The sequence below is a fragment of the Anticarsia gemmatalis genome, chromosome 5 (assembly GCF_050436995.1).
Source record: "Anticarsia gemmatalis isolate Benzon Research Colony breed Stoneville strain chromosome 5, ilAntGemm2 primary, whole genome shotgun sequence".
Lineage (NCBI taxonomy): Eukaryota > Metazoa > Arthropoda > Insecta > Lepidoptera > Erebidae > Anticarsia > Anticarsia gemmatalis.
Window position 1 is genome coordinate 8,338,316 of NC_134749.1, and position 14,591 is coordinate 8,352,906.

At 33.2% G+C, this 14,591-nt stretch overlaps 3 protein-coding genes across 3 annotated transcripts; 1 reads left to right on the forward strand and 2 right to left on the reverse strand.

The window, feature by feature from the left end:
- Window positions 1-5,948: 5,948 nt before the first annotated feature.
- On the reverse strand, window positions 5,949-8,384 carry LOC142973375 (GTPase Era, mitochondrial-like). The gene is made up of 5 exons (XM_076115031.1): window positions 8,054-8,384; window positions 7,832-7,956; window positions 7,374-7,548; window positions 6,857-7,051; window positions 5,949-6,477 (listed from the first exon to the last, which is right to left on the reverse strand). Exons 1-5 carry the CDS (start codon window positions 8,240-8,242, stop codon window positions 6,109-6,111), a joined length of 1,053 nt encoding a protein of 350 aa, XP_075971146.1. The 5' UTR covers window positions 8,243-8,384; the 3' UTR covers window positions 5,949-6,108.
- Window positions 8,385-8,625: 241 nt separating this feature from the next.
- On the forward strand, window positions 8,626-11,358 carry Lint-O (L(3)mbt interactor in ovarian somatic cells). Its single transcript, XM_076114582.1, has 6 exons — window positions 8,626-8,831; window positions 9,020-9,274; window positions 9,417-9,718; window positions 9,991-10,563; window positions 10,644-11,003; window positions 11,086-11,358. Exons 2-6 carry the CDS (start codon window positions 9,022-9,024, stop codon window positions 11,230-11,232), a joined length of 1,635 nt encoding a protein of 544 aa, XP_075970697.1. The 5' UTR covers window positions 8,626-8,831; window positions 9,020-9,021; the 3' UTR covers window positions 11,233-11,358.
- Window positions 11,359-11,467: 109 nt separating this feature from the next.
- On the reverse strand, window positions 11,468-14,179 carry LOC142973376 (mpv17-like protein 2). Its single transcript, XM_076115032.1, has 4 exons — window positions 14,036-14,179; window positions 13,710-13,944; window positions 13,238-13,476; window positions 11,468-12,994 (listed from the first exon to the last, which is right to left on the reverse strand). Exons 2-4 carry the CDS (start codon window positions 13,933-13,935, stop codon window positions 12,854-12,856), a joined length of 606 nt encoding a protein of 201 aa, XP_075971147.1. The 5' UTR covers window positions 13,936-13,944; window positions 14,036-14,179; the 3' UTR covers window positions 11,468-12,853.
- Window positions 14,180-14,591: the final 412 nt, after the last annotated feature.

The window sequence follows — 14,591 nt, forward strand, 5'->3', positions numbered from 1 at the left end:
TACTTATTAATACACAGTTTAAAGACAGTTTGCACATTCTGCTACAAGCCCTCTTAATTGAAACACAAATTGTAATATGAACAAATTGTTCAACAAATACAATAAGAGAACAGTACAATAATCCAGTTGAATAAGATTGTAACCGCATTAATTTTATTAATAATCTTAATAATGTTAAAAGGGCCACAGGGTTATTTTTATTATTTTGAAGAAACTCTGTTACAAAAACTCTACTACTCAATTTTATTGAATGCTACTGACTCCTTGGAAAATCCTTCTTATTACAGGAATAGTATAAATACACATGCTTAAAATATGCATGGGTACTTGAAATAATTTCCTCGAAATTATCATCCTCGATTGCAATCAACTTAAACCTAAAAGCAAACATGTGGACAGCTGTTTTTTTTTTCAAAGTAAATACGTAAATTGATAAACCAACTGGAGGAATAATAATAGCCAGCACAATTTGAATCCATTAAAAGCATACATAATACACATCAAATAGGTACTAATCCATACAATAACGCACTTTCACCGAAATTGCTGATTGATGTATTATGCACATTCCACGAATGTCAAACAGAGATTATACATCAATGTAACACATTAACATGATAAATATTGTGTCCGAGAGCTTTATTAATCCCGATTTTATGACAATATGTTTATCCTATAAATTCAGGATTACTAAGGCTGATCGTGCATATGGAACGTAAAACAATAACTGTTGATATCATTGCATAATATTTTAGATATAAACTCTCCATAAGCTCATAATTAAAGATTTTACTTATGTAAACATTTGTGACCTCTATACTGCATTTATGAGTGCGTTATGTGTAGGGATTGTCTCAACTAGATCTCCGCATTTCTCTTCTTATACAATACCTACTGGTTGAGTTGGTGTGGCTTCGTCACTTTATTTACTACCACTTTCCCAATAGGAGCCAATAGTTATCACACTAAGAAAATTATTACCAAGCCATAAAAAAGGCAGACAAATGTACCCATATACATATAATGTATAGCAGTCCACAAGACTGATGGTCCGTTGTTAATAAAAACAAACACCTTTCTTGTCGGTAAAAATACAAAAACCATTTTCCAATATAGTAGGTGAGTCAGGTCGGCATGGTACTCATTTACATACATCGGTAAAACTTTTGTTTGCCTGAAGTCCATCCACCGAAATACGGTCGATGTGAATTTTTAGAAGCACGCCGATGTAATTGTGATTCGAGTGCTTAAAAGCTTTTCTTGCGAAGGATCTCAACACGTCCGGAAATGTGGAACTTTGATTTCATATTTTAAGGTAGCGCTTCACCGATTCCATCAATATTTTCTGTGTTCAGGGCGTAAGTATGATAACGTAGCGTCGTAGATACTTGTTCTCTAAATGTTGGGTAAGACAATTACAAAATAGATCGCGAAGAATTTACTGTCCCGTTTAAACAAATATCTAAAATTATAAAAGTACCTATAAGACAATCTGAAAGTTGAATAATACTTACACAATTTTAGAAATGAAATTCTCAGTGTTGGAAATACAGTGTAAAATTATGCAGTTTACATTGAAACTGGGGATTTCTCCAGGGATCACTTCCCCACCTCTAGAAAAATGGATTCTTCGAGATAAACATGATCTGAAGAAATTAATTTTAAAATTGTGCTATTTGAATCTCTGACCTCGGAGCGTTGCGATATCAGGGGACTTTTGTTAGCTACGAGTATCTAAGTAATATTATTATTTTCGTTGATAAAAATATGTGTAGGTAATATGAATTAGATAAGTACTATACATCTTAACAGAAGCGATTAATAATGATTTGACAGCGCTCAAATTCTTTACATTCACTTACCCCAGGTTTCTAAGGTACGATTATAGGGGTAGTTTATACCTATTCAATAGCGTTTAAACGCATACAAAAAAAACCCTATTGAATAGATAAACTACCGCTAAATGTACTCAGAAACCGGGCATTATTGAGTATATTGTTGGTGAAAGTTTAAAACTCCTCCAAATATCCCGCAGAGTACCGAGTTACGGAGGGCTTCTCGTTGATAGGTACTAACACTTACAATTCAATCGCAGTGAGAGAGCTTTCGACTCGTGTAGGGATTGTTGTCGACACGCCTCTCACTGCCGAAACGTTTTCCTTTAGCCCCGCGCGTGAGAAGAACTTAAAACAAAATGCTCCATTCACACACTACAGAATTATCTGATTTAGATAAATAAATGGGTGCATATTGCAACTCAACATATTTAATGAATTCCTTTAAAGCTATCAAATGATAAATCCTTAAAGGAAATGACAAAGTCAGCTATTTAAACAACATAAACCACGAAATGGAGTACCTATTTGAACCCGGCAACTTAGGATCAGCAGTCGGATATAGGTACTACCGACCACGCCATGGAAGCAGTTAATGCATTAGTTTATATTTATTTGCTTCAACATTCCAAATAAGTATTTTGGGCTTAGATACAAAAAGTAATTGCTAGTAAAATCCTACTTACCCGTTTCTTTAGTTCCGGGAACAACGCAACTTTGGATGGGCGATACCCAATTTATAACATGCGAGTAGGTAGGTAATCTCAATTAAACTAGTTTTGTTCGGAACTAAGATCGTTTAAATCGTATATGTGTAAAGTAAGTACCTATCTACACAGCAAGTTAGGGACCACCATCACATAAACTGAAACTGTAACTGTAAACAAGTCTTAACAAAGTTTTGTGGTTAAGTTGTACGGTCTCTTAGTGTTTCGTACAATTCTATTGTTAAGTATGAATAACTAAGCGAGAAGATAATGTGCCCATCGTTATTTATTGCCTATTAACGTCCCAACTAAAGTTACAACGTAATCCATTTAACTACTATTTAAGGTACCCGCGGGTATTAAGGCCTAGCTAAGGGAGATTTGTAATAAAATGAAGAATATCCAATATAATCAACCAGTTTTTATAATAATCAGTCATGTACTTATATTACTACCGAGTTTAAACAAAAAATAGCTTCTAAAGCTTAAAACTAAAACATTATATCACTTTTAAAAAAACGCTGTCTTTAGGCCTTATTATAATAGGGTAGGGTAAAAAGGCCTATACTATAAACTATTCAAAAATCAACTTAAACTAAGTAAATTAGTATTCTTGACATCAGTAATCATTAACATAAGGCAATAGAAAGCATAGTAGTCTTAATAAATTAAAAAAATGTCCTTATTCGCATCCATCAGGACATTGAAAATCATCAGTATATTCTGCAGTCAAACCGACACATTCTTCGTGGTACCACTTAGAGCATCGCGAACATTACCTCATAGCATCATCCATTCTATCTTATTTGCAAGCATGACAGTACCGATCATTTTTTTTTGTGATTTATTTTTATCAGATCGCCTTCTGACCACAATGCTCGTTTGGGAGGCATCGTGACTGTAAGCACTAAAAACAATAATATATAAATTGAAAATATAAACTACGTATATACTACCACTAAAAAACATTTTAAAAACACGCTCCTACTTATATAGCAGTTAAAAAAATAGGAGTATAATAAGGCCTATTGTAAAATTTTATAGGCCTTAATATCCGCCAACCACCTATTTACAGAAAAGAATAATTATATAATTTTTATAACTACAAGTCTCTTAAAACGGTAATTTACGGACAAGCATACATTAATTAATAAGCGGACAGTCAATACAGGTTTGTAAATATGATATTTTCTAAACAACTTACGTTTTACTAGAGTCAATTTTTATAATTCGTGCTGCTGAACCGCACTTCTGAATGATTTCGACGATATTTGCGGGAGGAGAAGTGCAAGAGTGCGTCCGCCACTTTGCAGCGACTTGTATACGCTCTGAGCTTGTGTGACAGTAATCTTGATCGTCAACTACTGTATTTCGTACGTTTTTTGTGATTTAGGCCTTATTACCCGACAGGCCTTAATACCCGCAGGTACCTTATTTATTAACTGCGATTTGAATTTGTTTCGCAAGGATGGAGATGATTTAAAAATAAATGAGGAAAGGGTCGAGAGAAATAGGAAAATTCATGGTAAATATTAAAGTAATTAAAAATGTTGAATCAAAACCCCGATCGTGTTGCTACGTTGCTTCTTAATGATTCTTCAGCGATGTTTAATTTTTTTAAAAAAAAATTATATTTTAGCTCTTATAAAAGCGTTTTTTTTTTGCCACTTAAACTTATAACTCCTAAAAAGCTCTCACTCTCTCTTCAAAGTGAGACACCATTGTGTTACATATTAGAAATACTTATGTAATATTAATAATATGGGTCACGTTTTAGTCATGCAACTAGTCACAGTAGAATTACTAACAAAGGTAATACCAATGTTTTTCCTTATTTTGCAGTACTTTATTATGTAAATGTAACTGGTTTATAAATTACTTCTCGGTCCTATAAGGTCTGGACGTCTTTAACTCAATTGACAGAATTTTAAAGACATTGTTGCGATTCGAACGTGTTTTATACAATTCACAATGAAGATTCTTTTTGTGTTTTTATTCGTTCTCACAATCATTGGATTTGGAGCAGCAAAGATGTTGAAGAAACCTGTTGGTAATAATAGCACTCTTTATTAGTAGATATTTAAGTACATTGTAAAAATCTGTTAATTGCAAAATGTACTCAATTATAATACTTATTATTATAGAGAAAAAGCAACTTAACTATCCATGAGTGGTATGTCGGTAGTGCAGGTATGCAACTATGGCGTAAGGGTCTCGGATTCGATACCCGAGTGGGGCAAAAAAGTGTTAACTAAATTGTCAGTGATTGCCCGGAGTTAAAAGGTAAGGTCATTGTCCTTCGGGCCTGGGAGAGTACGTATAATAAATCAGCCATGCACCAGACCTCTTGCCAGTTATCAAAGAGCAATGGGACAGGTGGAATAGAGGTTGTACCTGTATTCATATTGGCGTTATGACCTAACAATCGGGTGCATACAAGTACGCCTGGTAATTAATCGAAATAATAACTGTCTAATTTTAACAGTAAACACTCAATCTCATTTAGTACTTCCATTACCTTCCTCCTAACTAGTTAGCGATTACAATGCTTTTTTAAAAATTTGAATTGAGAAAAGGCTTTAAGACCTTTTCTGAATTCAAATTTAGGAGGTTGACTCAAGTCCACCTCCTAAGGGCGGGTAAACATTGATAATTAATTATATCTTATACTTACACACATAACTTAGAACAGCCATATTCGTGTTGCCTCGGGTTCAAATAGTCGACTAGGGCCCCCATGCTTAGATCATATTATAATGTTAACGTATTTTTTTGTTTCCAGGGACTCATATGAAACCATCCAGACAAATTAAATATTTCTACGGCAAAGCACCCAAGCAAAGTTAAAGTTGGCAGTTATCGGCTCGACTTCGACAAAATGTATCATTTTTACTCGTGCCATACCTACTAGCGAAACTATGTTAACTTTTAAATTATTTTTATACGGGTACCTATATAGTACCTACTAAGTTGGCAATAAAGTCTTTAATAAAATCTAGTATTTATATCCCTTGTATTATATGCCTTGAATATTATACCTAAAGATAAAAATATATATATGGCATTTTTTTAAAACCAACTTCTCTTTTATTATACGTAAGGTGCTTTACGTACCTAAAATGAAATCCATGAAATCGAATTCCATGCCTCCGATTCCTGCTCGTATCATCTATTTAGCGCACCGAAAATTTATGGACTGTTAGTATACCTTAGATTCCTGTTTATATCCTGGATTCGTGATGCACATCGAGGTCGTGTAGTCTACCAACTACCGCATTTTGGAGAGTACGAAGGCGGAGTCTGCGACTGATGTTCGTCAAAACATATAATTATGTGCACAAAAATCTACGAACTGCATTACGTCAAATAAAACACCGATGATGCAAACTTAATTCATATATATTTCTTATTATTACGTAAGTAAATAGGTTTATTTATAATCACACTATATTCATTTCGTTAGGATCAAGGTAACTGATGTCTCAGATGTTCCTATAACCGGTTTTACAATCTTTATAAGCATTGGTCTCTAGTATACATGATCATTTGCAAAATTAGTATAATAATTATTCAGTAGGTTTGGATTTTACTTTTAAATTAATGTCTACAACAACAGTTTTCTTAAATACATCCATTAAATCATTTCTAATATGTGACTTAATTTGTTGTAACCTCCCACCTCCAGCACCTGCGATCAGCCGAGATAGCCTGTCCGAAGGACACTCTACAACAACTGAACAAAGAATTTTCTGTTCTTCCTCTATTTCCTCAAAATACTCTAACTGTATATTTAATTTGTAAGGTATTTCTTGAGCTAGGAAATCCAGAAATTTTGCCCTCACTGCTTCTTCAATCAAGACCTGAGGTGTTTGGTCTGTCCATGTATCTGGTGAATATTGGAAGCCTGCAGTTTTTGCATTGCACATAAGATATTCCTGAAAGAAAAAATATTTTATTAATGCCTTGTTCCAGAAAACACAAGTAATATGGAATCTCTATTCTGTAATAAATCAAATTGCTGTAGAACAGTATCTATTGATGTATAGTAACATCACTGAACTAGCAAAACCATTTATGTAAGTTTTAAAGCACTGTTTCAACTACTAGCAATTATTATAGCTTTAAATCTTGCAATACTAGTCAGGACTCACCTGCCTTGTACTATAAGTATATAATAATATCATCTTTGGCTGAATTGTAACAGTAAAGGTTACAACTTACTGAACACATAATCTACTTTTATTAACCATTTTAATTAATTAGCAAACATGAAACATTTAGACAGAATTTATAAGTATAATGGTTCATTGTTACCTTAATATCTTGCACTCCATCACCATTCAAAGCTGATATTAGAAATACATCAGAGAATTTATTATAACCCTTCTCTGTTTTGCTATCTTTCTTTTTACTATTTCCTGGTCCAGGAATAGGATTGCCTGCTATGCAACCATTTGTAAGATTTCTTATTACTGTGAGTAGCTGTTGTTTACTTTTCAATTTGTCAACCTGTAATGAAAAATAATATGAGCTGACTATTTTCATAAACATATGTCATCATTTCAAGCTTAAAACAAGGGTATTTGAAGCTAAACAACTAAGCCTGGTTTCACGATTACTAAAATAAATAGCTTTTAAGCTATATAAACAATATTGTTGACACATTTGCACTCAATTTCTTCTCTCAAATCTATGGAATTTTTACATGAAATTATTTATTATCCAGTGAAGAAGCCATTTAAACCACTGCCTCTGAGATATTAATATTTCAGTATTGACAATTTTGAAAGCTGAAGAATGTTGTTGTTGTAGTAGTTGAATGTTTACTTACTTTATTGATAATGAGGAAACTAGGTATTTCATCAACTGCATTTAGCATACCAATAATATCAGAGTGAAGATAATCTTTTGTGTACCTATTTGAAACATCATGAACCACTCCCACAACATCCGCACATCTTAAGCTTTTATAACAGGCACTCAACATCGACTCTGGTAAATTGTACCTGAAAAAAATTAAAAAGTGTGCTTTAGTTGAATATAGTGCATGTAAAGTTATTTGATTATTTTGTTTATAGATCATCTTTTACAAATCTCAATAAGAATATCACCTCTACAGGTACATACATATCACGCCTGTTATACCTGAAGATGTAGGCAGAGGTGTCTGAAATACACCTGCATTTCTAATGTTATTCCCATGTAATAGGAGATAAGCCTATTATATCAACTGGGTAATACAAAACTTAAAGTCTCCTGATCTGCGTCTAACAATTCGTGTCAACTTACTTTCTCTTTTCTTTATCCGTCACAACACCAGGTGTGTCCAAGAAGACAATTTGTGTATTATTTTCATAGCACATAGCTCTTACTAATTTTGTTGTTGTGTGAACCTTGTTAGAAGCAGCACATATCTGAAATTTATCAAAAAATACATTTTATAGAATCTGTACTCCGTAAATTTGTATAATACACATAAAATATTATAGGTTAGAATTGGTCAAAACAAACCTTTCTTTCGGTTATTTTGTTGATAAGAGTACTTTTACCAGAATTTGGGGCTCCAATGATAGCTACATTAACTACTTTTCCATGACTTCTCTCAGTGTCTCTTTCGGGTTGTGAAGAAATAAATGCTGCTCTAAAATAGCGTGATTTGCTGTAACTTAGCCGCAAGGCACATAACACTAATGTCGCCATGGTGTTGCGGCTCAACCAGACCTATGTACTATATCAAGCCATGCAATTTCTTTATTTTTGTGATAAAATGAGGTAGATAATTGCAAGAAGTATAAAAATAACACAACATTCACTACAGAATAACAGACTTATATTTTTGACATTTCACTTTGACAGTTTAGTCCTCATACCCTTTTCAGTTCCAAAATAATAGTGCTAATTGCGGTTTATTAAATTAAATTGAATAAGGTACAGTTCTTCTACTTTCAACAGAAAAAAATCATATGGATACAAATAAAATATATTTTCCTTTACTTCCAAATAAATTTATAAAATAGTATGTGAGTACGTATTTTTTAGATTATACTGATTACTGAACCGAACGCAAAGTGCAAAGCAAACAGCTCAGCGAATAGCGATCAGTCGTTGTTGAATGAAAGTTGATTTTCTTAATTTTATTTTTATTACGCTGAATCTACAATAAATATAAAGTAGTTTTACGGAAATGCAGAGCTTTTATTAGTATTGTGTAGTTAATCTCGTGGTACAGTAATTTCCATAAAGAGAGCTGCATGCTAGGTTTAAAAATCGCCGGCATGATTCTGCTCAGGTAAGGAAAAATACGCATTTTTTAGACTTAAAAAACTTTTACTTTGTTTATTTAAGTACATCTTTATGTCTAATTAAATTAATAATTTTATTAGCGACGTCTATTATAAGTCTTGTTATTAACAAGTTCGTGATGTCTTAATAATTGCTGTTTTCATAAATAATATTTTAATTATTTTTATGTTACAGAAATGTCAGAGATAAAGTATAAAAATCAAATTTTGGCTGCTATAGATCATTTACGTTCTCGTAAATCACGCCCCGATATTAATAGAATTTGCAAGTTTATGCTAAAGTGCTACAAAGTAGCGCCAAAAGACACTAAAGCTGATCTCAGACGTTGCCTAAAGGAGAAAAGTATTTTTAAAGTAGATTATAAAGATAATGTAAGCTATAGGAACGCTGCTAAGTGGCGAAAAAAATCACACCAGAACAACAGTGACAGTAAGTGGATTCTTAGTAAAATAACATGAGAATATTCCTTGATCTTCCATCCTTCTACTTAATAATGCAAGACAAGTGGAACACAAATAACGTCTGGCACATAGACCAACTTTTATTTAACTTTATTATTGTTTATTTTCAGCAATGTCTTCAACAATTGCAACAGGTGAAAGAAGAATCATAACTTCAGCAATAGCTACCCTGATATATCAAGATCAAAGCTACTTAGAAAATGGCATTGGTTTTGATGATCTTGTCTCTGCTGCAGCTTCTCAAGGGTCTAAATATTCTAAAAAACAACTAGAGACCATTGTGAATAAAGAGCTGTCTTCTGGAAGCCTTGTAAAGTTACAGAATGGTAATTTGGCTTTGGGTCCTGCAGACCATGATGGAGATAGCTCTGATAGTTTTAAATTTGAATGCACTGCAGACTTCAATACTAAGGTATTACAAGAATTTATTGTGGTTTTATTATGGGAGCATAAAAAAAATTAAGACACTTAATTTGATTAAACAAGTCAAACTTCAATACGTGAATTTATATCTTCTTCATAAAAGGAATTTTCAGTAAAATAACAACTCTTTGGAATAATTTTTTTTAATCTTAATTTCTTAATATTATGTCAAATAACATGAGGTATCTGTCAAAAACATAAATAATTATCTAGGTAATTTTTAATTACGTTAAGTACTTACATATCCCTATTTTATTACAGATGACATCATCTGCCAACTCTTCATGCAGATCCTCTCCTCAAAGAATGAGGGGAAGGCCAAGGAAACGTGGAGGTGGTTCAGGTAGTGGTGGACCCAGCAGCAGTACCTCGCGTAATGCTGGCGTGCGCGTCGGAGAACGTCGGAAAATGGCTAAGAAAGTCTTTGATCCTTCTGATCATAACATACCAAGCAAGAGAAAAAGGGGCAGACCAGTAGGCTCACTCAATAAAAGCACTTTAAAGAAGAGGCTTCTGATATCTGAACAAGTAATTAAAGAGGATGTTGATGGAAATCAACTTTCTGAGGGTCAAATGTCTTTTGATGGAAGTGGTGATGAACTAGAACAAGATGAACCTATGGCACATGAAACTTCCGGTGGAGTTTGTTCAGTTTGCCTAGTGCAAAAGCCTCGTGGATCTAATGACAGATTAGTAGAATGTCGTGATTGTAACAACAAAGCACACTTGAGCTGTCTGCAATCAGGATCGGGTATTTTGAAACCCAGACCTGATAATACCTGGCAGTGTCCACATTGCAAGACATGTGTTATTTGCTGTGAAACAAATGATGCTGTAAGTTCAAATACCAATATTGTTATTTAACTAAGTATTTTGAAACTAGCATCAGTACTTTTATTTTTTTGTATTTTCAGGGTATCCTGACAGTATGCAGTATATGTTCTGATGCATACCATGCGCTATGCCATGCTCCTCGCATACCAGAACGCCTGAAAGCCTGGGACCAATGGGAATGCAACAACTGCCTTGAATCTCGCCCTACAGTTGTAGGTTCACCTGCTATTATGCGCAGGAGTGAGGACTATAATTCACAGCCGTCACCAACCATGGATCCATTCCTAAAACCGCATGAACTTGATAGAGCACCTTCAAAGCTTGCAGATGACATGCCTATTGATCCAAGCATTCCAGATATAACCAACTGGACAACTGATGATGTTTTTGATTACTTTACAAAGTATTTGCCTGAAGCTGCGCCAATTCTCAAGGATCAGGTAACTACATCTTTAGTAAATAATAAATATATTTTGGATTCTGCTTTGCAAACAACTTATGTACGAATAAACATTCTTTCAGGAGTTTGATGGACAGGCTTTGAGTATGGCGCGGCGGGCTGACATAGTCAGAGGTTTGGGTTTACCTTTGGGGCCAGCCCTTGCGCTGTACCGCATCATAGTGAAGCTGCAAACTAGAAAAGATGATTGGACAATGTGCTGGGGTTAGGACCTATGTTACAATGTCTGTATTATCATGTACAACTGTACGGTCTTATGTAAGTAGTATTAATATAAGACCATTTTATATTATTGTTATACTTTTGAACAATGATTCTAATAAATAAATATTGTAACAATATTATTTTATTTCATTTCGCATTCAAAAGCAGATTCTATATAGACATGGAACTTGAACATTTTGGTAGGTAATAAGTACTGAATGAATAATAACAAATTTTGAATACACTGCATATATTTAATATGGCATACAATTATGCATTTAATACTTAAAATGGTATAAATAATAGTTTTATATAGATAGTACTTATATCATAAGAGGTAGAAAATAGTATAATCCATTAAAAGTGTTTATTTGTGCCAGATGTTGAAATAGTTATTTTTATTTCATGGTTCGCTATTGTATTTACAATAGGTTTTCTTGAACATGAGTAAATCACTCAATCATATCAATAATCATAAAGTATAACAGAGTATTACATAAATTAAATGTCTAATAGCAATGAATTTTAGTTGGTCTGTATGTCTAACATACTGAATACCATAACATTTAACCGATTCATGGCCAATGACTCAACAGTTGAGTCATTAAAAAACCTTTAGGAAGGCCGATGGCTCAATTGGTGAGTCAAACCAAAATTGTATAAAAACGGATATTAAAAAAAAAAAAACACTTAAACTACCATTTTTCAGATCTCATTAAACATTTCCGTGAATATCAGACCTGGCCCTTCAATTTAGAGAATATTTTTATTAGTCAGGTGTCATAAACCTTTTGTGTAACTGCCGCAAAACATCTTGAATATTTTTTAAACCAAAATTTCTTCAATGCTAGTATCTGAACTGTTGTTAGAAACTACATTGCAACTATTACGAGATTGAGTGAACGGACGCTTCTTTGGTACACTTTTTTGTAAAATCGATTGACTACAGCTTGGAAAACCTTGATTTTCTTTATCTTCAATTTGTTGATCATGGAAATCAGTAAACATTGCCTGGCTACATTCAGTAAAATCGTCGTAGTCCTGATTATCTACAAATAATATTACAATAATAAATAATGATTGAATACTACTAAAATGTTTACTACTTCTGCAATATTTCATTAAAACCAACAAATACTACCTTGAAACGCCATATTAACTTTTATTATCCACAAATTCGAATAGGAGAACACAGTAACACGTTTCTGGTTGTCAGACTGGCTCGAATGATGGCGAAAAGCATTAAATCATTACAAGGAGCCAATGACTCATCAGTTGAATCATCCTTCAGGGAGGCCGATGGCTCAAATGGTGAGCCACCGACCAATGAATGGGGCCTGGCTGAAATGTTCACGAAAATGAAGGTGGCAATGAATCGGTTAATAACTCACATACTTTATTACAGCAGCATCACAAACAGTTAAGTCTACAATATTGAGTCACCTGCACAAAACTGAGTCCTACTTATGTATTATTGACTGACTACAAAATAATACCCTTGATCTTGTTCATTCTTATTAATATTAATATAAATAATAAACTATTAAATTACATAAATAAAAAATCTCAAACAAATACTTTTCATAATACTATCTACAGAACCTTATTATAAAGAAGGTCACATGGTCAATGTTGGTCAAAATGTTTCATGTATGATAAAAATACATTGAATATCATAGTAGCTACATTAATGTAAACCACTCTATAGTGTGTTGGTAAGTAATAAAAATTAATAAATTGTATCGGAGGCCAGTATATGCAGTCACCCTGAAACAAAAAAAGGTTGAATAAAACAACTGTGACAGGTAAAATAAACTTAAGTCTATATATCAAAGAGCAGCTCCAATTTACACTGGTTTAAGCTTAACAAATTATACACAAAAACCATATTCAGAACTCTTCCTATCTATTCATCAAAATCAATTATAAATTTTGAATTAAAAGCAAACAGGAAACAGATGCAGCTAGTTTCTTTGTTCCATAATATGACATGATACATTCTAAACTTACCATGTATGTATATAAGAGTTTATCTTTAACTTCATCTGTACATTGCTCCAAGGATTTTCTTTCTAGTACACCCATTCCATAGAAAAAGCCTAATAGAGTCAGCGGTGAAGCAATTGCTTGATCACAAGCAATTTTTATGAATACTGTTTTAACATTCACTTTTGGTATTAATTTATCCAAGTATAAATAATAATAGTGATGTAATGGACCCATAAGTGTTCCCACTATAAACATTCGAGCTGAAACATGCAAATAGGTATTTGAGTTATGTAATCTTTACAAATAATTGTCAAATAAATTTATTGTTATGAATTCTATGATTGATGGGGATTTGAGTAGGTGCTCTTACAGAATTAAACAACCATGAAAATTAACAGATGGTTATTAATATGTCATATAAAATAGGTAGATATATTTATATCACAATGTGTGAGTGAAGCTCTGGTATTAATTAACAGATTTTTTTTCTCACCTGCTCTTCCCCAGTCATATCTATATGGTAATAAATGCGATCTGTACTCAAACTCCTGCTGTGCTATATCCCCCAGAACCATGCATCCTCCTGATGTTATACTATTAGTAAAGAGTAGGGTTCTCTTAAAAAGAAAATTTATTCCTCGGTGAAATGTTGATGTCTTTCGGACGAAATGTTTTAATTCCCAAGTTCGTCTTGTTGTCATGCATCTAAGAGCAAACATTGCGACAATCTGCGAAAAACAAGGTCACATTTTTTCAGTAATCATCATTCCATTAATACCTATTTGAGTAAATCGCATAATATATATCTATCACACTCACTCGTTAGAAAATTTCTTAACACTACAACAAGACTTAAAATCAACATCAATTCATGGTAGATTTAAACGTGACTAAATAAGGAAATTTAATTGATAAGAAATCAAATATTGCGCCCTGAAGCGTTTCCATCACAATCACTCAGCTGTGCAGTCTCACTGACATAACATGACACTTGACACATTTGACAGTTTACACCCCAGCAGGGGTGTAAACAACAATATTATACTACCCCGTCAGCCTCAGACAAACAATTTTGTTATAGAAAGTAAGTATGTTCATGCTTTATTTGAAGAATAAATGGTTAGATTCAGTTACACACTATCTTAACATGCGTTTAAAATAAACAGACACTTAACCAGTTTCGACTGAAGGGTAAAATGTCGTACCCACACTATCTTGGGTATAGCGATCGTCCAGTACGGGTTCAAATTTAAATCATTTTATACGTTGTTATTAGAATATTACATAACACAAGTATTAGTATAGACCGAACTTACATGGTAATTGGTTAAAGATTATTGGGTACAAATAACCTAAAGTAACCCATAATAGTAAA